Here is a 25,899-nt window from a genome sequence, read left to right as displayed (position 1 = left end):
TATTATTTTTGGGATTATTAAAATCTTTATCAAAAATTTCCGGATAAAATCAACAAAGTAGTTGCCATATGACTGCGATATATATAAGAATATCTCTCTATCTTTAAATATCTTTAAATACTTCATTTATTTTCTCTTAATGGAGGAAAATTATTTTAACTTTTTATATGGAGGAATTTCGATTTTTGTCCGGAGTTTGTTATAAAAAAAAGAATTAATATATGTATGTATTGATGTTATAAATATATTATGCTTAAGACATCATAAAATTAATTGTGTATAATATAATTTTAAGATAAATATTGAATATAACTCAATAAAACTTTGTTTTCTTATAGTTATAAAAATTCTTAAAAATTTTGTGTAGTTTTCATTAAATATATGGCAGCACAATTTGCTCAATTCCCTTTTACTCCAATTAGCCTTTCGAAAGTTACTGTCAGACGGTGTGTATGCGTAAGCAGTCCTACAGAAATATTCGCGGCGTGGAGAAAAATAAATTTTAACACTTAAAGAGGTGAAAAACGCAGTGTGTTTTGAAAATTATGTAAAAAGTTGTACGTGAAACGGGTGTCTGTGTTATATGATATCAACTTGTGTGAAATTAATATGCATTTAGTGGAAATCAATTTCCACAATGCATTGAATCGGTGACCTACGATAGTGTTGGTCTAAAATGGCGTCGAACTTCATGGAAAGTTAAATGGCGTCCCATTAAAAAGAACGGAAAAGTACACATTGTATAAAGAAAGAAAGAAAATTCTAATACATAATTTCCACGTTTTTGTGTATTATATTTTGATTTAGTAAAAAGAAAAAGAAAGTTTTTATGGTATTTCAGAATATGGTGCAATATTTGTAAGCAAAAGGTTTAAAAAAGGAAGAGTGAGGAAGGAAGGTGTTACGAGAATTGTAAAAATCAAATGACTCGTCGTAATCACAATCGTTGGCTTCGTCGCAATCGCCACAGTTTATGTATGTGTGTCTCGTACGTTTTTGAAAAACGATGCTTGTAGTAAAAGTGAACAAAAAAGAACAGCGAAAATAAGCTAAGTAATAAGTGAATAACTAAAACGTACATATAAAAGTAGAAAAGGCGACTTGTTAACGTCATCGTGTCATACTGGTAATTGAAATTTCATATTAAAAACATATTTATGCACATTTATGTTTATATGTGACCGGATGGCAAATTAGTTGTGGTTATCAAAGGCCAGTTAGAATTTTATTTTCCTAAATAGGGTAATCATAATGACAACCTTGGGAGTTTTGTTCGATGTTCATGCTGCCAGATCAAATATTACTACCGAAAATATTTTTAAAAACTACCGAAAGTCCTTACAGGGAAATGTATTAGGGGTATTCTCTTGCTCTTGCAAGATTGCAGATTGCAAAAATACTACACCGAAATATACAAGGGCACGAGAGCACCCATTGCAGAATCTAGTGATATATGAGCGACTGATTCAGTCAATTTATTGTAGATGACTATTGTGCATGGCTATTGTGAATTGGCGCACCTTCTGCATGCATTTTTAACAAAAAAACTGTAAAAAAACTTTATAATTTAAATAGAAATTATAAAATCTAATTAAAATTTACCTTTCTCAACAGTTTAACGACGTAATATGTCTTTATGTAAAATGGCAACTACAACAGGGTTGCAATTTTATTTTTGCGTGACATTGCACGCTAATATACACGGGTTTAGGTCTGACATATTTCACAGCCCTTGCAAATATTTTTCTGCGTGTGTTTGTTGTTGTGCCGTTGTAAATTTGCAATGCTTGCACCGTGCACCGGGGTTTGCAAGAGCAAGAGAATACCCCTATAGTGAAATTAGATGGTTGAAATTGGATACGACCAATGTCTGGTTAGCAGTAATCTGCTGCTGCTAACAAAACATAGAAAAACGGCTTTAAATTTGGTTGTGTGAAAATCTCGCGAGATTTCCGTTTATACAAAACTGAAAAACAAAAATTGTTTACTTTACATTTAGACGTAACCTGGCAGCACTCTTTTATTTTTTCCATTATTATTATTATTTAATCATGCATCGTAATTTATAAGACTTTTTTTTAACCTACACTAATTTCATTTGTTTTAAAGGTATGTGTGAATGTGTGCATGTTAATGTCGTCTGTTCTCTGTCTGGTGTTTGTTGGTGTTTATCATATTGGTTCGTGCGACCATTCCCACGACTGTCTATGTGTGCCTTTGATTTTTCTTATTTTTTCCTATTTGCCAATTTTTGTACATAGCATATAATTGTTGTTACGAACGCAACAGAAATTTCGAATTTGGTGCGGTGCGGTGTGGTATGTGGGGTGCGGTCGTCAGTAGAGGACAACTTCACAGGTAGACGATGGTTTATTAAGCAAGGAAAACATTGCAAAATCAGAGAGAAGGGTACGAGGAACCATGTATTGTGACGCCTGAATTTGTATTAAAAATAAAAGGAGGTTTGTGTTGTGTCGACACCACAGTCGCCGGTATTTTCTATTGCATTTACTTAATTGAATTTATTTGTTCGAAAATCTAACTAATTGTTTGATTTTTTTTGTGTTTCGGTATTTGTTAGAATGGATGTCTGTTAAATACTGTAGATTGTTGTTCGAAAGCGAATTTTCATATATTTTTACACATGTTCAATATATGCAAAGATTTTTCTTAAAATACATAATATTTTTGTACAAATCTTTAGAAGCGATAGAAACGCGCGCTGAAAAGAAATTTCTGATGAAGTACATTAAGAATTTGAAGCTAATAAATATACATTTGTATGATGCCGCAATATGAAGAAACAATAAAATATGCAGGCAGTCTAGACTGCAATATAAAATTTTGTACACTAAACTTCTATGTCTGCAAATTTATATTTGGACATGCCAATTTAATACAAACACATTTTTATATTACTAATACTAATAAATAAAAACTTAAAAAATCAAAGTTAAAATAAGAAACAAGTAGAAGAAATGTAAACTTCGGTTGCATGGAAGCTTAAAAATCCCTCCCATTTTTATTTTTCTTAGTATAAAAGATTTTATATTGATCTTGATCGGCCAGCTTGTATGACAGCTATATAACATACATATGTACATAAGTATGTAGTTGTCCGACCCGAACAATTTGTTCCCTGATTGTAGCGAAAGCTTGGATAATAATCTGTACCAAATGTCGTAAAGTTACTTCTCAAATAAAAACGGTTTACTTAAAGGACTTGAGTTTCATCGGTCAGTAATATATATCCGCGTTGAGTATCTTCTTGGAGAGAAAAAAATATGTGCAAATTTCAGGTCAATATCTCAAACTGATGGAGTAGTTCATGATAGACAGATTGACAGACAGATGGACATAGCATTACTTGTTGTGTAAATCTGTCGAAAAAAACAATTAAACGGAGTAAAGATGTGAATCGGGATTTTCTCGTAGACTAAATAGTCTTATTAATGAGTTTGGTTTGATTCCTTAAAAAGGTAGGAATATGTCAATGTTTATAAATTTAAAAATGGCTAATTTTAATTAAGTTTAGTAAACACACTATATTTTTGCAACTAAATTGAATATTTCTGTGATTTGCTATTCACATTTTGCGCTGATTGTTGTTTTCTTGCTTTTCTGCTTTTAATTTGTCCCATTTTTTATTTTTAAAATTTAGTGGCGCGTTATTCATTTGACCTGCAGACGCCCCAGTAGCAAAAAAAAAGTTGTCAAAAATAAAAAAGTAAAAATATCACAACGAATTCCAAACGTATACAACAATGCTGAATGTATTGTACATACAAACCATGTTGCAATGTTGTGGCGAGCAGCACTTGTGTGTGTTTTTTTCCTATTGCGGCGCCAATAATACATCTCGCGGTCCGTTTTAGTGCACTTCAATGACTATGTCTATGTCTGTGCATTTGGCGCTCTTTTTTATTTTCATTATATTTATTTTCTGCAGTCTGTGAAAGTCGAAATTGCTTGACTTGGCCTGGCTGCTTGCTGAATGTTTGGATGATTCGTTCTTTGTTAATGTTAATGGGGGAGCGTCTCGTAAAAATAAGACAAGACATTTTCCTTACTTACCTCCACCACCTCCCAAACTATTTAAGGTCTATCTTTGGTGGTTCCTTCTTTTAATTTGAGTATATAAATTGGTATTTTAAAAGTGGGTTTCTCCCCTATGACTGGCTAGCTGGCAGTCGGACTGGCTTATTGGATGACTGGCTACGCACGGTGTGTCTCATTCGATTGTGCCAGCGCATGGTGAATTGCTAAAAGCACCTCAAAGAATCATGAAGAGTCGCCGCTTTGCGTTTTTGGGTGTTCGCGTGCTATTGTGGCTTTTTGAATTGCTGCAAAAAGTCAACCGCCACATGTGCATATATACTTATATGTAGCTTTACACATGCATACAGTAGTGGCCTTATAATTAGAAACGATAAGCTAGAAAAAATCAAATCACTATACTTTTTTTTAAGAAGCGCACTGTAAATTTTATGCCCCGTTATTCGTAGTGTAGACTATGAACGTTATTGTTAAATAAAGACGTGATTATTTCCTTCTTGGTTATTGAAAAATTAAAATTATTTCCCGGTTTGTGTTAATGGCTGGCCAAGTAATTAGAATCGCGCAGTTCTTTCTTTCGATTCTCGGATTTTTTTGAACTTAGAGATAAATTGGGTATACTTCAAATAAACGAGGTTCAATTTAAAACGTTTTAACTATTAGAATGGGCAAAAAAATCATGTATGTACTCCCAAAATGAGAGAGTTAATTGGAAAAAACAAAGAAGGAAGGCCAGACCTCGATAAAGCCACTCCAGCAGAAGACCGCATAATTTATAGGACGAGCAAAAACAACTCTTTCATGACTTCACGTAAAATAAAGGCTGAAGATCGGGATGATAAGAAAGTGTTTACAGGAGGCGGGACTTCGTGGGAACAAAAATAACCGCTTGTATCAAAAAAAAATATTTATAAGCGGTTGCGATTTGCAAAGGAAATGCTGAAGAAAAATCCTCAATTCAATTTATTCCAGTCCGACGGAAAATCGTATGTAAGACATCCTCCCAACATGGGTAACAGTAAAACCAGACCTGTTATGGTTTGAGGCGCTTTTCCTCTCGTGGTCAAAGTTAACAGCGAAGGCTAGACAATGTTGTTAAAAATAAGGGGTATCCAACAAAATAGTAAAAAATGTAATCCATTTTTTTTCAATTTTATATAAATATTTATAAGTTTTTACTGTCGTTATAAATTATTTTTTTTTTATGTAAAACTCAAATAAAATGTGTTACTTTGTTGATTCTAATTTATAGTTTTAATGTGTCAATTTAAATTACTATATGCAACAAAGCCGGTTCTAATTATAAGACCACTACTGTATATGGTGAGCAAGTTGCATCCATTGATGCAAATTTACGCTTTGTCAGTCTTTTTATGTTTCGCTTTGACCAGCTCTGCTTTCATTTGCTCTGTCTGGTCCGATCTATTCTTGTAGGCATCTTAGTTTGCCGGTGTCTGCAACACCATATCTTATATATTAAGCGCAGAAAAATTGCAGTAAAATAAAAAAAAAAATATGCAGAAGTACACAAATAAACAACGAAAAGGCCGCAAAGTATTTCTCATTTACGTTTAATGATTTGTTTTTGTTTTTTATATTTGAGTACTGTTGATTGCAAATTTCAGAATTTTACGATGTTTTGACGCGATGCTGAAATACCGGCCGTAGCAAAAAATGAAAACCAAATGCGTTTGTAACTAACTTTTCGATTTATTTACGTTTAGTGTTTTAAGTCAACCAATAACAACTGATTCGTTGTGTATTGACTACTCAAGCAGCGGCGGCAGCTGCTGTGTATGTCCTTCTTTAAAATTTCAGAAAATAGCATTTTTTATTTGCAATAAATATTAACGGGTTTATGTTTGTACTTGCTTTGACGGCATATCCGGAGACTTAACGTATCTCAATAAAGTTGCCAGACCGAAAAATTTTAGAATTTTTTCAATAATGAGTCGAATAAAATTGTTTAAGGAAAATGTACGAATTGCTTAGAAAGAAAGGTTATTGTAAAAATAAAGTTTCACATGATAGTGGGAAGGCAAAGAACGTTGTAACCTTTCTCAAGAAAGGCCCCTGCATAATGGGGGACGAAACTTTTAGTGGAGTTTTCTCAGCTACCTGGAAAGGAATTTCATACAGCCGATTCTCGAAGAAATGTTGCTGAAAAATGCAAAGCCAAAGAAAGGTGACCAAATTTCCTAAGAAATCTCTTATGTGGCAGGTAATTTGTAGTTGTGGCAAAAGAAACAGCATTAAACCGGGTATATAATTTTCGATTAAAAAAAAAAAAAAACAAATAAAATATTTTAGTTTATAAAAAACGAAATACTGGTTTATGAGCTTTTATCATTTTTGTAAGGGATAATTTTATCTGAAGCAGTCCCTAGTCGTGATGGTCATGATGGCATCGCTAGGTTTGAAGTGTTGCTCGCAACATCGACGCTTTTGTTGACGCATTGTTGTTTTGGCTTATGCTGTCAAAACTGCCGTTGCCCTCCACAGTTGAGGCTTTGTTTATGTTTCTGTTTACTTCGCTCAAGCAATATTTATGACTAATGTGGTACTCATTTCTTTAGACCGGTAAGGGTACTATAAACTTTGAAACAGGTCGAATTCGTTGAAAGTGTTAATGGCCACATTGACGACCATAACTACTAGAAGGCTTGGAATCTACAGATTTATGCTCATTTTCAGAAAACAGAAAGACAGCATCTGGCGCATTCCCCTTTCTTTCCCTTTTTCGGCTCTTGCTTCTTATTCTTTGTTTACATCGAATATTGTAAATAGACATGGCTTACCTGTCTGGGGTTTAGGGCGAAAATTTCAGCCTAGAGTATTGTTACTTGAGGAAAGATACTCTTTGCAGCTAAGCACATTAAGGGCAGCCATTGAATTTTGCACCTGAAATCAGTCCTTTATTGTAACTTTTTAAATAACTGGTTCTAATTTGTTTTGGATTTCAAGTAAATTGTGTCGAATTGATTGTTATTCACACATTATTAAAATTTGTTGCTATTCAAGTTTTATTTGGCATGCAGAAATGCATATTTGTACATAGATATATTATGTCTGAGGAACATGATAATGATGATGATGCTGTGTCTGATGTGCCAACGGCTGCGTTGTTTGCAAAGGAGAGTTTGATTAGCTTTTAATTAGTCGCAGTGGTCCCATGTTGTTGTAATGGAGTGGAGGCTGCGTGGCTTAGTCGCTTATTAATTGACATTTCTTTGTTGAACTCTTTGTTTTCACACATGGAGTGAAGAAAGTCTTTATATGTGCAACATAAGCTTCGTAGGAGGCACTAAAGTAATTTATCGATGCTATAATTTAATCTAATAATTATCAATTTAACTCACCGTGTGTTATTTTAGTATTGGCCGTACCAATAATTAATGTTAGGAATCTATAAATTGGTTAATGATTAACTTTAAAACCCCCACTGAGCTGTAGTAATAGCCCAGCTACGACGGCAACAACAACATGCAGTAATTGCAGCGAAGTGATTATTCACAGCAATGTGGTTTCACCCGTGTGTGTCAGGCCACATTTTCAAAAATATTATCAGTAGAATAATTGGCGTTTTGAAAGGTTCGTCTGGTGCCCACATTTGTGTACATATGTACATAAGTCGAAATTTCGCTCAGGAATACGACATTTTCTTAAATAATCAATAATAACTAACGAAGTATTTTTAAATCCAGTTATGCAGAATCGACTGTGTGGGAACCCATTTTCTAAATAATTATTTTTTCGTTAAAATATTTTTAAATATAGTTTAGATTGTTAAACTGTCTGCATTGTGTAGCATTTTCATGTTGTTGTTGGAGGATACGGAGTTTTGTGCTATTGATGACAGTGTTAAAATGTTACCGATCTTAACAGGGTTAGATCGTCGAAATGACAGTCCTAGACCGAATAAAATCCGGGTCAATTTCGATATCGTAGAATGCATATCGCCTGTCTGCAGCTGACCTACTTGCTTTACCGAATCACACTTTTCATGGTCCGTTTTTCGGTCCAAAATTTCGCTATTTAACAATTTTACACCGACTTACGGAAATATCTATCCAAATTAAATGAATCAAATTGGCTAATAACAATTCAAATACGATAATTACACGATGAAATTATAAATTTTGTAATCCTAAATTGAAAAATCTCGTTAACCCATATTTTCCTCTTTGGTTTTTGTGAGCTGGCATTACTCAATTGCGTTCAAGTGCAAAATATCAACATTTGATGGACAAATCGGCTGGCGCGTCGATCAAACACAAGCCAGTACACTTAGCTACACATAAATGTACATATACATACATATATAAGTATGTAGATATGTAAATCCGTACACGGCCGTTGTCGTCAGGGCGTTCTACTTTTGCTTTTGAAAATGCCCCCTCCACTTCACCAAACCTACATATCGCATTGCATTTGTTGTTGTTTTTCTGTACTGTCATCACCTACATTCGAATTACTCGCTGATGACAATTCGCACAACAATGCAATGCAATTCAGGTGCAATCGAAAGCGATTTTCGCGTACGCTTTGCCTCGTGCCACATATTTAACGTGTTTTTGTAATAAACAAAAACAATGACAATTGCTTTGTGCAATGCAGTAACAAAACAACAAACGGCGCGAATTGAAAAGCGATAAATTAAAACAACAAAAATCGCGCGTAGTTTTTTCATAAAAAAAAAACTGCACCCGCGCTCACCGAGCGGTTCACCGACTCAACGACTCACCGGCACCAGCGTAAAATGCGGTTGTTGTAAACAAAGTGATTCGACTATAGTACATACATTTCGTTGATAAGCAGCGGCACGACGGTGCTGATGTCGAGACAACTGCCGAAAGTTCACATATCAAATACATATGTATATAGACAGTCAGGTGCACCACTGGAAACCAAATGAATAATTACTGAGCTTATGAATTTTCTTATACATATGTACATCTGTACTTATAAGTATGTACATACATATATCGTTTACATTTATTTGCACTTTTTCGTTACGATACGCTTTAGGGTTGATAAACTATCCTCTATTTATTGTGAAATTGTATACGTTAACGTAGCCAACGCCAACGCCAACACCAACTGTTATGCCAACAAAAATAACAATTTATAATAAAAATAAAACTATTAAGTGTTGACAGTGACGATTTTAGCCATATTTGCAATTATATTTGTTAATTTAATATTTTGTGCTTTGCTGATAGTGACGATAAAGACGAAGCGACGAGAACAACCGATCATTTTACTGTCTGCTATGTACATATGTACATACATACATACCTTAATATACACGTGTGCACATATTTACTGTAAGAGAACCGGGGCGCCATTAAGGGGTGTACTGTTTCTTGTTGCTGTTTTATTGTGATATACACTTTGCTTTTGTGATGAATGCTTGTTTTCAAGTTGAGCAAGAAAAGTGCTTTCAGAACCTAATTTAGTGGATATTTGATTATTATTTATTTTGTTATAATATTTTTTTACTGAGATCATTTACTTCATTCATTTTCACTCGTTATCAGGTTCACATAAGGACATAAGCACCGACTGAGTACACTGCAGTACGTCATTTCGGCAGGCATTATTTTCTAGGGTTAAGAACAACAGCCAGGTATAAGGAAATGAACTCGGTTTTTTTATTCGGTCATGGGCTGACAACTCGACAATATTCAATAAAATAAGCTGAGAAATGTTTGGTTCCATTACTATAAAAAATTAAAGAGATTTTCTTTCTCAACAAAAATACACACATCTGAAACAAGTTTTCATTTCAAAGCTTAATAAAAAAAAACTGAATATGAGAAACCAAAAACTTTTTGAAATTACTTTTACCTTAAAATCGAAAGAGTTAAACTTGCATTGTCTAACTACTTCCTAAAAGTGCATTCTCGTATGATCAATTCTGCGCACTGTTTACGACACAGGTATACAACAGAAAGCCGTATATTCTTCCATACATATTGGTTGATACGCATTTAATTTGAGTATGATGACAACAACACACTCACGCTTGTTTTGAATTAACAATTTGCTCTAAAACTAAACGAATAAAACGAATAAATAAAAAACAGTTACATACGTGTGGAAATTGTCGTTTTATTCGCTGTCAACGTAACGAGAGCTAATGACGGGCTGCACGCGCATGAAATGCATAAGAGTACATACATACTATATACATACATATATCTACACATTAATATGCGTCGCTCAATATCGGTGCATTTGCATCAGTATGCACTTTTTAATTGTGCCCATATGCGACAGGTGTTTTATAGGAATTCAAACTATGAATTTTTCTGTGATAGCGTTTCTGCAAAGCCATACAATAATAACTTTAATTGAATATGTAATGTGTGTCTCTCATAATATAGTTCGGAGAAGACGTTATGAAGGTGTAAATGGTGTCAAGTGGTCACTTTCACTATAAATGTATGAAATAAAAAATTAATTTTTATAAATGTTACATAGTTTTCATTCAGGGAAAACGATAAGCATAAATAAACAATATATCGAAATGCTGCGACTTCTTAAACAATTATAATTTGAAGTACCCTGTTTACATTGAACATGCTCAAATTTTGTGTTTCCTTAACGATTAAAACAAAACTCGCTCTGTATGTACAAAAGAAATTAACTCTTTCTAAAAACTGTTCCATGAATCAGATCTGATACAGTTTTACCTAAAACTAATCCCATAGAACACAAATTATTTGCATTGTGCAAAAATTACTGGTTGTGTGTGTAGAAAATTTGTCACTAGCTCTCTTTCTTTGAAGGTCGCTAGCCACTGGACAGAAACGAAGGATACCATAAATTGGTTTACATTTAACTACACTAACTATTTTTGTCGACTTTCCTCGCATGAAAGGATGTCTTTGCAAATTCGTAGAACAATAACTCGTCGCGGGTGGTGTAGCATGTTGAATGGGGAAAAGGCTAAATTTATACCGAAGCCAAGGCTTGCTCTGCATTATACTTTGTATTTGTTTAGAATATAGAGTTAGACTTTCTAGCTTGTGGGCGGGTTTGCTTTAATTGTATATTTCATTTTAGATCTATATTTAATTCTATATTCAATCCACACAATCATCACATCAAATTAACATCCAAATAGTTTACGGCCTAAACCGAAAGCCACCCCATGAAAAGACGATTCTCATAGTGTTGGACTTGTCAAAAAAGCTGTTGACATAGTCACCAAGTAACGCTACCTCGACTGTTGAATGGCCGGCAATCATTCGTACTGCTTCGAGGTCAAAACTTCAACTAAGAAAAATTAAACAAAGGGCTTGTTGTTGTTGTTTTAGGACAGAAAATATTCCTGAAGTAATTTCGAGGAAAGGTGTCGAATTGACAGCCATTATACGAGTACCCTTTTTGCTATAAAAAATTGAGCTGTGAAGGGTATTTTAGCTTCGATGCAGCCTAAGTTAATGTTTTTTCTGATTTTATTTTAATTTTGTATACTCTGAAAATTACAAGGAATAAATACAACTAAGCCAAACTAAAATAAAAAATGTGGAATAAAATTAATCAAAATATTCTGTGGTTTTTACAATGAAAATACATAAGCGATAAAACCGATATCGTTTTGCGGTTGCATTCAATGCTCACCGAAGCAAAGGGCGGGCAATATAGCGATGATGAAATTGTTATTGCGCGAATGGGGTGTTAGGTGCAGATGTGGCACCACGGTCGCCAGTAATCGCATCCGATCAGCGGCGTTTTATGACTCTTCTCGACGCATAGTGACTTTATGGCGGCTGACTTTTGGCGACTGGTGGTGACGGCCATTTGGTGTTCTGTTTGTTTGACTGCTGATGCATATACATACGAGTATATGTACATATGGATCAGGTATTAGTGGTGGCGTGCGGGGGCACTCTTGCTACGACGAGTTATTTTGCGCCATGAATCATTTGCGACATTTTAGACTTTACGCGTTGCGCATGGTAATGTGTGTGTGCTTGACTTATGAGCCGTTTTAAAATTGTTCTTGTTGCTGTTGTAGTTCACTGTTTGCCATTGTGATGTGCGCGGGGTAGGCAGGTATACACGTAAGTGTGTTCGAACATACTCGTACACGCTCACGTTTTAAGCGACAACGGTATTAGTGTTTGTTTGTTTGTTGTTGTTGGTATTTGCTGACTTTTCTGTAGTATGTAATTTAATTTTGTTTACCTTTTTGGTAGCGTGACAGACTCTTCAACTAATAATGTTTCTTCACTTCCATTTCAGAGACCGAAGTGCACTGAACGAACAAACGCACGGGCGCTTCATATGACTCGCCTAGTGGTTGGCGTACATATATAACTACATGCATATTTGCATTTTTATAATTGTTTTGGAAGAATACTAATTCTGAAGAAGTGTAACATAAATAAAAATTAAATCAAGAAAATAAAACAACACTGAGACTAGGAACGGGATTGTTGCGAGCAAGTTGGCAAAAAGACAAGTCCCAGCAATTGAACAGTATCTGTGGAAAATCTCTACGCATCTATTGTTGTTGTGATAATAAAGCACAAATAAGTCAGTGAGTGAGGTCAGAGCGCGTTTACAAGCTGTGCTTGTTTACATTGCGGTGTCGGTGTCGTTGTCTTCGCTAAAGTTTTCGCCACTTTTACATTCACCGCATCGTCGTATCAACGCTGTTTGTCGTTATTCTGCGTTTTTTTTTTTTTACATTTTTCTTCTTTTTTTGTATTGCATTCCGTTTTGTTCCATTGTCGCTTTGGATGCCAACATAATCATTTGTGTGATAAGTCAACGCGTTGTTATCAATTTTGTTTTTTTGTGATTTGTGTTTATTGGAAAAGGCCTCACCACGAATTACCTGACGTTCTCTTCGTCGCGGCGGTCAACTGTAGTCGCAACAAGTGGTGGTAAAACACCAGCCGCCAGCACTACAGCGCTCGCCACTTCAGCAGGATCTGTTTCTGCTTCATCGAGTGTCTCGTCGTCCTCGTCAGCGCTTGGATTGCTGAGTTCGAGTTTCGTCGCCACATTCTCAAATCCTTTCAGCAGCAGTAGTAGTAGTAATAACAGTAATAACAATAGTAATAGTAACAACACTGCCGCCTACGCGAACATAGAAGACCCGGCATTAATAAGAGGAGCAGCAAACTCTGCTCTGCCGCCAACATCGTACTACACAAAACCGCAACAGCAACAACAACAACAAAGTTATCAGCAGCAAACACAAAATCGTTCGTCAACTGCTACAACAACGAGTACTTATTTTCAGCACACGCCAAACAGTAGTGGCAGCATACAACGTGCAACAATGGCTGCTAGTGGCACAGCTGCACCGAATAGCAGCAGCAGTACAGCTGCGATTGGCCTAGCGCCCACATATGAGCCGCTTGGCGGTGGTCCACACGCTACCATCGTTAAGGAGGGTTGGTTACAGAAGCGAGGCGAACACATAAAAACCTGGCGTTCACGGTATTTTATACTGCGCGATGACGGCACCTTGATGGGCTATAAAAGTCCGCCGGTGAATAATGCACCCGCTGATCCATTAAATAATTTCACAGTACGCGGTTGTCAAATTATGACAGTCGATCGACCCAAACCGTTCACTTTTATTATACGCGGTCTACAATGGACCAATGTTATCGAGCGTACATTTTGTGTGGAAAGAGAGATCGAACGGCAACAGTGGACCGATGCCATCAGGTGAGTTCAGCAACTCGATTGCTATCTATACTTATAATGTCTAATATTTATTATTTACTTATTCCTATCTACAGAAATGTAGCGAGTCGCTTGAGTGAGCTGGGCGAAACGGCCATGTCACCCTCGACCTCAACAGACATGTCTGATGTGGATATGGCATCTATTGCCGAAGTGGAACTGCGTAACAGTTTTTCAGTGCAGGGCACAACGAAACGCAGTAGTGGCGGCGTTAAAAAAGTCGTAAGTATTACAAAACTATACATACACATATTTGTTTAAAATGGCGTAAATGATATGACATGACATCAGTAAAAAGGCTGTGTGCTTTAGTAATTTATTTTGCAAAAACTAAATTGGAAATATACGCATAGGTATTATTGGGGCTTAAATTATTTTGATATAACCTTAAATTTTGAAAATGAATATTTCAAACACTGCATTTTGCTAGACCCTCAGGTGTTGCGAAATCTATCTGAGGCTGTTCATTTGGCGGAAGCGCCGATATCGGATCACTACAGAATACATACAACATATCGACCAATCAAAATCAAGCGTTTTTATTTATCAAGATGTTTTTTTCACGAAATTTTGCTCGATTTATTTTCCAAGCTACAATCTCCAAACTAAGTGTTAAAGCCGGTCCACTGCGGTATATGTATATCTCTTATGCAAACTATCAAATCAAAATCACCTCTCGCTCTTGCATGGAAAACATTTTTTATCTGGGAAGGGTATTAATGTTTCGATGCAACTCAAGTTAACGGATGTTCTTGTTCTAGTTGCGAAATTATTTCTGGTAAAAATTGCAATCGCAAGCATTTTTTGTTTACTGTTTTCACGATGTTCGGGACTAGTCTGTGCCATAATTACTTTTTATTATTTTCACGATATAGTGTCGAGTCAGTAGAAAAGTTTTGCGTCATTGTTTTCACGATATTAAGTCGAGTCAGGAGAAATGTTTTGCGTCATGAACGTTTTACCTTCAACTCGTTACGACGTTGTTGCTTTTATTGTTATCGACATAAGCTGATTATTTTAGTAAAATACATTCTTTGTTGTAAAATAAAATAATGAAAATAGTTATTTGTTTATAATGCAGTTTAAAAAGTTAATTAAATCTTTTACAATTTAGCTTCATATTTAGTTGCAAACATAACCTCAATGAAACGTATTTTAATATGAAACGCAACACTATAAAATTCCGATTACGAATGTAACATATTACAATATGCTATGATTTATGCTTTTCTACACTTTTCGGCTGAACTGTGTGTCACAATCTCGAGTTGGTTGAATTTTTCGGTTACAAAAACAAATAATTTGATAAATTTTGGGAACCAAATTGTGTGTATATACATAAGTAAGGTAAGACAAACCATTGGAAAGGTTTACATTAAAATTGGTTACTTTTTATGTCTAAAATCAACTGAATATACGCTCTTTGAGCTTGCTAAATATCATAGTTGTGATGGTTGTGATGGTTTGTCTTTATATACGTACAGCTTTTCTATTTTTTTTTTATTTTTACATACAATATCTAAAAACCCAATCCATTTTCTTTGCTTTCTTGCAGACGCTTGAAAATTTCGAGTTTATAAAAGTGTTAGGCAAAGGCACATTTGGCAAAGTAATTCTGTGTCGTGAGAAGGCCACTGCAAAGCTGTATGCAATTAAAATTCTCAAAAAAGAAGTTATCATACAAAAAGATGAGATCGCGCACACCATCACTGAGAGTCGTGTGCTGCAAACTACGAATCACCCCTTCCTAATTGTAAGTTGGCACGACACACCCGAGTTATTACAAATAAGAAAATTTTAATGTAATCAATTACATTTTCTGCTACTTCTTCCATTAATTTTTTGCAGTCACTTAAATATTCATTTCAAACAAACGATCGTCTGTGTTTTGTGATGCAATACGTAAATGGCGGTGAATTATTCTTTCACTTGAGCCGTGAACGTATTTTCAGCGAGGATCGCACTCGATTCTATGGTGCTGAAATAATTTCCGCCTTGGGTTACCTACACTCGCAAGGCATTATATATCGTGATTTAAAGCTGGAAAACTTATTGCTGGACAAAGATGGACACATTAAGATCGCTGACTTTGGGCTGTGTAAAGAGGATATTACGTATGGTCGTACAACGAAAACGTTTTGCGGTACACCCGAATATCTGGCGCCTGAAGTATTAGAGGACAACGATTACGGGCATGCAGTCGATTGGTGGGGCACCGGTGTCGTCATGTATGAGATGGTACGCATATTTGTCGGCATACAATTTTTACACTTGCAATTTTATATTTTTTGTTTTAAATTTTCAAATTTTGTATAATTTAAAAATCTATTTTATCCAAATCCTAACTTTTATATTATTTGTTTTTGTACAGATATGTGGACGTCTTCCTTTCTTTAATCAAGATCATGATGTACTCTTCACACTTATCTTAATGGAGGAGGTGAGATTCCCCCGCACAATTTCTGATGAGGCGCGTAGTTTACTTGCCGGACTTTTGGCTAAGGATCCACGTCAACGTTTAGGCGGTGGACAAGATGATGTCAAAGAGATACAAGCACATCCCTTCTTTGCGAGTATTAATTGGACGGATTTAGTGAATAAGAGGGTATGTTGTTGTGGCGTTGCACATTTTTTTTACCCAGGAATGTATATTAATTGTATTTTGTCCAATTTCTTGCAGATAACACCGCCTTTTAAACCACAAGTAGTGTCCGATACAGATACACGTTACTTCGATACAGAGTTCACGGGTGAAAGTGTGGAATTGACGCCGCCAGATCCTGCTGGTACATTGGGTTCCATAGCAGAAGAGCCACTTTTCGCGCAGGTGAGTTGTAGACAAAGTGAAATATTAGACATTTTCGTGAATGCAACTTAAAAATTGGTATTGAAATCGTTATCTTGCATTAAAGTAGTTTCGGTTAGTTTCTCAAATGTTTAAGGTGTTTTAAGACTAGGTAGGTAAATTAAACAATTCGTAAATAAATTACTTATACCCTAAGCATGGCGATCTTCACTGCACTACCCATTCCTACGGACGTAATCGTGTCAGATGGAAGAAAACGCCTGGTTCGACGGGTGTAAATTATACCAGAAAGAGTGGTACGTCTTCTCGTCCGATAACGCCCTTTCTCCAGTAGAAAGACACTTGAGACTTTGCTACTCCGACGTTCATTGACCACCTGAGTTTAGCAGACCGCCAGAAAGGCTTCCGCAAAGTGCACAGTACCACCACAGCTCTAAGCATCAAAAGGTCTATAGAGCCCTCTCCTAAGTCACAATTCTCACTATTGAGGCGATATGGTTCCTATTTGCAGACTTTTGAGCATTCAATTAGCATGTGTGTCGCAGAACTGGTAATTTGCACTAAAAGCTAGCCCATGTTATCAGCGGTGTGGGGGTTGAAATCAAAAGTATACAGTCGGGTTTAAGTAAACGGAAAGGACACGGATTTTTATCCAACCACAGAATATCTCCTCTGCACCATGCCTTGAAATTACTTTAGGAATGTTTTTTGCCGCCCGCTGCAACAACAACGCTATAATCTCCGAACAATTTTTTCTGATACGATCGCTATAGCTGATAGCTGCCATACAAACCCACCGATCAAAATCAAGTTTTCGTACAGAAATTTCTTGCATTAGTTAAGGACAATCCCGTTACCCCGTCAAACGTTTTTTCTTTTTCGTGTTTTAAAAAAACAACTCGTACATAACCAAATTTTATTCATTTATGTATATTATATACTTAATTAAATAAATATCTCTCATATTTTCCACACCAACAGTTCAGCTACCAGGACATGGCATCCACATTAGGTAATTCATCGCACATCAGCAGCTCGGCTGGTCTTGCATCGATGCAATAGAATCGAATAAAATGCGTATGACGTTATAATCGCCAACGTCGTTACCAATTTGTTGATCGTCCTTATGATCATTACTGCCATCATTGTCATCAGCATCACCGTCATCCATATTTTGAGAAGCAACATCAGCAACAGCAACAAAAACAATACCAATTGCAAAATAGCAAAGAAACAAGCAAAGCAAGTGAAGCAGCCACAATTGCTGTTGAAAGCAAATTCCGTAACGTCGATGCTGCCGCAAGCCAAGTCACCGCCACAGCGCGCACACCAACACCACATGAAGGACAAAGACAATATTGTTTTGGTCTTATCAAAACTGTAGCGCTCGCCTAGTTTGCGCGCTGCAGCATCTCTTCTACTACTAAGGCAACATGAAATAGTTGCATGATAACGGACAACAGCACCGCGATGTGTATATGCACTTGTCAAATGCGTCTGAGCGTCCACCGACCGGTGATTCATGGGTCGCATTTTCATTGTACTGAAACCTTGTGTATTTTTATATGTTTCTCACTGGCGCTGCGTAGTTGCGGCGGTGACTGCAGCAGTTCTTGAGACACTCACTGTGACAGCAACAACAACAACAACAACAACAAAACAAAGTAAACAAAGAAAAAATATATAGCAATGGCAGTAGTGGACGTAATGGCGCGCACAGCCGCATCAGCGAAATGAACAGCAAAAACAACATGATAAAGAACAGTTTATATAATTATAATACAATTTAAAAGTAAAAGTAATAAATAAAAAGTTTAAACCGCTAAAATACATATACATACATCATATATTATATACATATATAAATATAATTATAATAATAATGAAACGGCAACAATTACTGCTACAACTACCAATATTAGTACATATTGCAACTACAACTACTACTATTAAATACAAAATAAATAAAAGTAATACCACTAAAGCAAAAAATACAAACCAATAAATAAACATAATTTATTTTTTACACTACAGTTACGATTGCAACTACAATAATAATAACTGAAAATAAAATTACAAGCAAAAAACACAAGAAACATCAAGCGATAATATAATAAGTGCATACATACTACAATTTATTATTATATACATATATACAAGAAATAAAAAATAAAAATAAAACTAAAAAGGTAATAAATTAAAAAAAAAAATAAAATTGATAACTGCGAAAATGGTTAAAGTTAGTTATAAACAAATTATATATACATACATACATACTACTATTATAAAAATATAAATGAAACAATTTAAATAAAATAACTAGTTAATTTAAAGACTCCTTCTGTGCTGCACTGCTATTATTTCTGTTTTCTCAAAATAATTATGCAACTAATGTACAAAACCCAAAACAGCAACAACCACAAAATTTAACTAAACACACATACATACATATATACCTAAATGCGCGCATACTTTTGTAAACACTGCAATTTTTTGTTTGTTTTGATTGTCGCAAAAACTTTTTTGTTTATACTTTTACATTAAAAACCGTTAAACCGTTGTGCTGTGCGCTTTAAATTAATGATTTGTAGACGATTTTTATGTTTCTTACACAACATTTTTCCATATTCAGTTACTATGTAACATTTATGTGAGGTTACTTACACACATACACAAACAATAAAATAAGCAAAACAACCAAACAAAAACAAAAAGCAAAAGCAGTTATCTATAAAGTTGCCAAGGCAGTAGAAAAAAGAAACGAAAAGTTAATAATAAAGGATGCTACTACAAAAATATGTAAATTATTTCAAAATTTGCTAAAAATTTTTGTAATGTTTCAAGCAACACAACAAAAAAAAAACACTCGAAATGGCCGACACCAAAAACAATGCTGGAACATCGATTTTTTGCAGCGTTGCAACGTGATATTTTAAAAGCTGAATGCGTTCCAATGCCTGCTTCGGATGAGCAACTTTCTTTGCATTTGACGCCGAATTCAGTTTAGCGCGGCAATGAGTGGATATTACAGCGCTGCTGTGGTCGTGGGCCATTGCAAGGCAAGCATATACCGTTAGCACGATAGAATGATACAAAAACAAAGAAAAGAAAAAAAAAACATTTTTTAGCAAACGTAATGTACAAACAGCGAAAATATATAATTTAACTGCGACCATGCCACAAGCATAGTTAAATATCAACTAGCGTAAATAGGTTATCAATTGTGTAATTTGTTTGATTCAAGAAAAGAAAATACAATAATAAAATGTGAAAAAACTCCCGAACAACACAAATGTTGAAACGTTCACCAGTTGTAAATGTTATTTGTTTGTTTTCCTCATGCTCATTTCACCATATAACCATATACACAGTACAACCATATATACATACATACATATAATTTACCGACAGTTTTCGTTATTAGTTTCAAAAATATCACATTTTGTTTGGAATTCGAAAATATTTGTTACTGTGTTGTTGTGCTCTCTACAACAAACATTTAAAATAAAACAAAAAAAAATTAATTAAACATTTTTATATGTCTGAAGAAAATAAACTCAAAACCACGCCAAACAATTCGAAAATTTTAAGCAGTTTTGAGTAGCATTGATATAAACCTTCTTTTGTTTATTTCTGATTTTAAATAGCCAAAAAGTTGATTGAGGTTATGTTAAACCTAAATGCTGCAACCTAACCTTACTTTCGACGTAGACGGTGTTGTGCTTTGCACAATTTTAAATACATTTCGTACGAAGCTTTCGCAACTAAGTATTTTTGAAAAACTATACGTTTAGAATTGCTTTTTTACATACATACATTTATAATAAATTGCGAAATAGAAAAACAAAACACTTTTCGAAATATTGTAAATAATTTTACACTGAAATATTTATTATTTTAAATGTTTGTTGAAACAGATTGATAATTATTTTTTATTTTAAAAATTGTTTTCGAAAAGTATTTAACCGTTTATTTTACAATTTACTGAAATCTTCACTTTATATTTAGCATATTTTGGAGTCCATAAATAATTTTGTTTATTTTTTTTACCATGTTTCAGAAAACTTTTTTTTCAGGTTAGATTGAAAAGATTTTAAACTGCAATTTTAAGTTTAAAAAAAAATAAAAATTTAAGTTATAGCTCGAAAGGCGCTAAAAACAAGAAGCAATTAGTGAATTGAATATAACTAAAAATTATTACTAATTAAAGAAGAAACTGTAAATGTTATGGCGTCAAAACTAACCTCAAAATACATATGTCCGAATCACTGACATTACGAAATAGGCATGCAATAAATTATTACAAAAATTCACGTGTGCTGGTTTTCTCAATACTATAAATAATAAATAGAGTACCGTTACTTTGTTGAAAAATAGAAAAAAACTGCAAATCAAAGTGACTGAACAAGCGATGGCAGTTGAGAGCACTGTTTCACAAAACATATAGTCTTCGTCGAATAAGGAAAGAAAATAAATAAATAAAAATTAGCTTGAAATCATGCGCAGAGAAACGAAATGTAATAAAAAAAATTTATATGAAATTCAAAACATAAATAAGAAGCAACTTTTTTGATATTTTTATACACGCAATGAATTAAAAAAAGTGAATTATAGATGAACCAAAAAAGAAAAAGAAAAACAAAAATAAATTAAGTGAAGAAAATTTTTGATGAACAAAAAGGATTTGAAGCAGCGTTCAAGAGAGCGGAAGAGTGGCTGGCAGAAGGTTTTTCAAAAAATCGGGCATAAATTAATATTAAAATGCTTGCTGGTGAAGCAAAAAAACTAAAAAAAAATAATCATATTTAAATCATAAATTATTTAATAATTGAAAATGTTTAATGCTGAGTAATAGTGTAGAAATTGCAGCATGAAAAAATTAAAGAAAACTACATTTTGGCTTAAAGTTTAAGATCAACAAAAAAATTAAACAATTTTGGCATTGCGCATAGCGTAAATGAAGTAAGGTTTGGCAGAAAAAAATGCGAAGACACTGCAAATAAAACGCGCAAAATATTTATACGAACTAGTAAAGGCAAACAAAAATTTAAATACAAAAGATGAAATGCTTTAAAAAGGACTTGAGATGCGTTAAATATACGAGAAAGTATAATTTTCAAAAGTCGAACACAGTAGTATACAAAATTTTTCGAAAATAAGTAAACTAAAAATTATGATATATTGCTTTGTGCAAAAAAATATAAATATCTATATATTTTTTTGGAATAAGTGTGGTAAATTAAAATAAAAGTAAGAACAATTTTCGGAACTAGTAGTAACTGTAATTAATGTAATGCTTTCAACTAAAATTTTGTTAATTTCAATTTTTTTCAAAGTAAATGCGTTAAGTGTGCGTAATAATATTTTCTTTAAAAATCGAACACAGTTGTAAACACATTTTTTGCAATTGCGATAAACAATTTGGTAGCAATACATTAACTTATACAACTTTTTTTCGTTTAATGTGAAAATATGCTTTAGTATATTCCAAAAAAAAGTTTCGATAAAAAAAAAACTTAATATAAATTCACGATTTTCGAAAATTAATTTTTTGTCTTTTTTTCATTTAATGGAAAAATATACTATAGTATTTGCTAAAAAATGTAATTTTCATAAAAAGAAACAATTATGATTTTCGAAAATTGATTTTTGGTGGGCATTGATAACAGAAATGAAAAGTGTAAACTTTTTTGTTTTTGTTTTTAAGTAATTGTTACTACATACATTGAAATTTCTTTTTCGTTGCTTGCACAGTTGTAGGGAACACTTTTCGAAAATGATTTTGTAAAACAATGTAATACCATAAACTAAAACTGTTTTTAGAAGTTTTTAGCTATTTATTTTTGTTTGGGTCAAATACAAGTTTGAAATACAAATGTGAGCAGTCGATCTGCAAAAATATTTTTTTAGTAGAGGCAAATTGGAAAAAAATAGAGTAATAATACAAAAGTGCGTAGTCGTTTCTCAAAAACAATTTTTTCGAAGAGGTAAATTAAAAAAAAAAAATAAAATATATACAAATTTGCAATTTACAGCAGTTGCCACCCGTTTACTCTTTAAAAAAGTAACAAAGATAGATTTAGATTAATTTCGAATTTTCTTCGACATCAAGTTTCACATGCGACTACTCACTTTTAGCTCTGTTATAATGAATATAAAGTCGTAAGCAGATTGCTGGATGCCATGTATTTTTATTGTTTAACACTATCCCCTCCTAAACAATTTAACCCTTATACACTATATACAAATTTCGAACATCTTGCGACAAGTTGAAGAAGCGCTTAGTTCAGTAAGTTTTACTTGTTTATAATTTTGAAAATATTTCTTTTAAGTAATGTAAAAAAAAAACAAATGCATTAACAAAAACAAATTGTGTACAATTGCAAATTTTGGAATACAGATCAAATAAAAAGCGAAGTTCGAAGTTCGAAAAATTTTATAAGTGAAAGTATATAAATGAGATTGCAATAACAACAATGCAATGCATTTAGAAAATGTATTGTAATATTTGCTATTTCAACTGAAATTTAAGAGCGAGCAAGTAGCGTAAATAGAAGCGTATGCCGAGAGTGTGTGGGTAATAAATTATCTGCATATTTATTTATACATAATAACAATTATACATGTATACATATGTATATGTATATATAAGATAATTATGACAATTAAATATATATTATACAACAATAACGTAAAACAACGGAAAGAGAAATGAAACGTATATATATAGAAGTGAATCTTAACAAACAAGAAAAAACCAATAAATTAAAGAAATCGCGTAAAAACATAAATAAAAATTGTAATAAAAACAACAACGCGGTTTTTTATGTTGAATGTGGGGTTTGGAAACTGTTTGGTAGATTTTACCGTTGAGTGTTCAATTTCGAAAAATCAATTTCACAGGCTAGAAGGAATTTGCAGAAAAATAAATAAACAAAAGTTTTGGCAACTTTTAGTGAGGTGTGTGGCCGTCATAACTTCAAAACTACCGTAAGGATGTATTTGAGATTTTGAACGCTCAGCGCTCTTTTTTCGAGACACGTTCGAGCAGTTGCTGCCATTACATATTTTTTAATATGCTTCGAATGTCATACTTCAATTTTGCATTGGTTTTAATAAATAGATTTTAACTGTGTTGTCACAAAACTTTACAAAAACTCGTGAATTTCTTGCACAAATTAACCCCAATTTCCTTAGCAGATTGAATTTCATTATTTTAAAATCACTTTTCATTTGTATTATAGCTTAAAGCTTTCGATTTTATTTCAATCTTATTGAATTCGTAAACATTACATCAATTTAGAATTTTCTTTAGCAGTCTTACGCCAAGAGCATACCTTTGGCTACTTCTTTGGCTTTATCAGCGCCAGCCAATACCTCAGCTAGTTTTAAACCGAAATCAAAAGCTGTACCAGGACCACGGCTCGTAATTAAATTACCATCCTGCACTACTTTCTGATCGTCAACGTATCTACACAATATAATAATATATTTAAATATTTATTTCTTGATTTACATGTTCGAACAGTGTACATACTTGTATGTGTCTACCAATTTGTCCTTAACCGACGGATATGAAGTCAAGTTTTTGCCACTGCCAATGCCATGTGCTAAGAGCGCTGTTGGTGCCGCACATATCGCCGCCACAATGCGTCCTGCCGCTTCTTGCTCTTTGAGCAGTGCACCAAGTTCGGCACTTTCAGACATTGCCTTGGCGCCACCTAGACCACCGGGTAAAACAATAGCATCGTAAAGGCCGCCCTTAGCTATATCAAGCGATGTGTCTGGTACAATACAGACATCGCGTGAGCATTGTACTGCATCAACACCAGCCAAGCCGGCAACGGTGACCTTAACCTTTATGTAGTTGTGTTTCGCTGGTGTTTAAAAATAACCCAATATATTACTTTAGAAGTGGTTTCACTTACCCCGGCGCGTCGCAAAACATCTGCAGCTATAACGAATTCCATCTCTTCGGAGCCGGGTGCTAGTATAACCAATGCTGTCTTAGACATGTTGCAAGTAGTGCTGTAGCTGAGATTCCAATGAGTTTTACTTGAAAATACACCGAATTTAGTTTTTGTTGTTGTACTGTTTGTGCTTGCAAACTGTGTATAAATTTTGTTTAGTTCGCGATTATTAAATAATGACCTTCTCAAGGCGACAAACATTTGTTTTTATTAGACAGAAAATATTTAGACCAGTGTCAAATTGGCATAATCAACTTATTTTGGGATATTTTTATTAGACGTTGCCAGATACAAATAATAAACACAAACGTTTAGGCCGAGAACGTATATCATATACGATATTTCATATACGATATGATGTACGTTCTCTGGTGTGGCTGCAATTTGTTGGCGCAATATTAGGCATTGTTTAGAAACATTGAATCTGAAACATGTTCACCAGCAATGTGATTCTAACCAATTAGTTAAGGGAGGAAAGGCTTAGTTCGTGTAAGACAAGTTCAATTTTATGCTTTTTTTATTGAGACATTATAGTATGAAGTTTGAAGAATATTTTGTAAAGTCGAAGTGGACCGGAAAGCGTTGAATTGCGGTGCTCCCCTTAAGTTGTTGTTGAATCATATGAATTAAAAATATTAAAAGAATTTCTTAAAAAAAAGAAAAAAATACAATATATAGAAAAAAGTTAACCCTGCTTCCCCTTTAAAATTCCTTTTACCCACATACATATGTATGTACCTTTTTTACTCTGCCTAATATTCAACATAACCTCAAACTAGTTTACGATTTTTTAACTCATCAGTCAAATTGATTTCTGTGAGATTTTTATGAGTGTAAATATTGACATAATGGCATTTAAGTCTCATTAATTTATTTTCCAGCCCATTTTTCTTCTTATCAGCCTTTAAGACTTTCACGTTATTGGTCACCAACTGCGTGTCTGCAGAGTGTCTTGGGTTAATGCGCCATACACCATTGACATTTTGATTGATACAATGATTGATTGATCGTTAGATGCAGCAATTGATATGCTGTAGGAAGTTAGACTATTCTTTTCCAACAATATTATAGTTTTTACTTGAAATTGATATTAGATAAATGAAAGCTTTTGAGTTGTTTCTTCAATGAAATGTTGGCAAAAGCGTGTGATAGGATAAATAATAAGAAGTGGATCTTACCCTGAAGCCCATAAATAACATTTGTTCAACCCTTAAACTCTGTTTTGAAAGAAAGATTCGAACTAATTCGAATTTGCGATTGCTTTGTCACGTCTGCCAAATGTGGATTAGGTTAGGTTAGGTCGTGAGGTTGATCCAAAGTGGATAAATCTCACTTGTAACCTACAAACTT

The 25,899-nt window shown here is 34.0% G+C and overlaps 2 protein-coding genes across 7 annotated transcripts; one reads left to right on the top strand and one right to left on the bottom strand.

Annotated features, from left to right (window-relative positions):
* Window positions 1-375: 375 nt before the first annotated feature.
* Akt1 (v-akt murine thymoma viral oncogene homolog 1) lies at window positions 376-22,931 on the top strand. Of its 6 annotated transcripts, none has more exons than XM_011206266.4 (9): window positions 376-517; window positions 842-1,126; window positions 12,313-13,755; window positions 13,830-13,995; window positions 15,329-15,526; window positions 15,622-16,011; window positions 16,145-16,378; window positions 16,454-16,600; window positions 17,561-22,931. In XM_011206266.4, the coding sequence occupies exons 3-9, from the start codon at window positions 13,361-13,363 to the stop codon at window positions 17,639-17,641; spliced, it is 1,611 nt and encodes a 536-aa protein (XP_011204568.2). In that variant the 5' UTR covers window positions 376-517; window positions 842-1,126; window positions 12,313-13,360; the 3' UTR covers window positions 17,642-22,931.
* Window positions 22,932-23,801: 870 nt separating this feature from the next.
* LOC105227085 (protein dj-1beta) lies at window positions 23,802-24,777 on the bottom strand. Its single transcript, XM_011206260.3, has 3 exons — window positions 24,508-24,777; window positions 24,117-24,436; window positions 23,802-24,050 (listed from the first exon to the last, which is right to left on the bottom strand). The coding sequence occupies exons 1-3, from the start codon at window positions 24,748-24,750 to the stop codon at window positions 23,900-23,902; spliced, it is 714 nt and encodes a 237-aa protein (XP_011204562.2). The 5' UTR covers window positions 24,751-24,777; the 3' UTR covers window positions 23,802-23,899.
* Window positions 24,778-25,899: the final 1,122 nt, after the last annotated feature.

Source organism: Bactrocera dorsalis, unplaced genomic scaffold (genome assembly GCF_023373825.1).
Source record: "Bactrocera dorsalis isolate Fly_Bdor unplaced genomic scaffold, ASM2337382v1 BdCtg030, whole genome shotgun sequence".
NCBI classification, from domain to species: domain Eukaryota; kingdom Metazoa; phylum Arthropoda; class Insecta; order Diptera; family Tephritidae; genus Bactrocera; species Bactrocera dorsalis.
The sequence above is the reverse complement of the archived record's forward strand: the minus strand, read 5'-3'. Positions and strand labels throughout refer to the sequence as shown.

What these genes read in the sequence shown, in the direction of transcription:
- Akt1 (XM_011206266.4), top strand. Translation starts at nt 13,361, where the DNA reads ATGGCTGCTAGTGGCACAGCTGCACCGAATAGCAGCAGCAGTACAGCT. An exon ending in CGAATCACCCCTTCCTAATT is followed by an intron (nt 15,527 to 15,621) that starts GTAAGTTGGCAC and finishes AATTTTTTGCAG; the next exon opens with TCACTTAAATATTCATTTCA. An exon ending in CGGATTTAGTGAATAAGAGG is followed by an intron (nt 16,379 to 16,453) that starts GTATGTTGTTGT and finishes AATTTCTTGCAG; the next exon opens with ATAACACCGCCTTTTAAACC.
- LOC105227085 (XM_011206260.3), bottom strand. Translation starts at nt 24,750, where the DNA reads ATGTTTGTCGCCTTGAGAAGGTCATTATTTAATAATCGCGAACTAAAC. An exon ending in ATGTTTTGCGACGCGCCGGG is followed by an intron (nt 24,437 to 24,507) that starts GTAAGTGAAACC and finishes AACTACATAAAG; the next exon opens with GTTAAGGTCACCGTTGCCGG. An exon ending in AAATTGGTAGACACATACAA is followed by an intron (nt 24,051 to 24,116) that starts GTATGTACACTG and finishes TATATTGTGTAG; the next exon opens with ATACGTTGACGATCAGAAAG.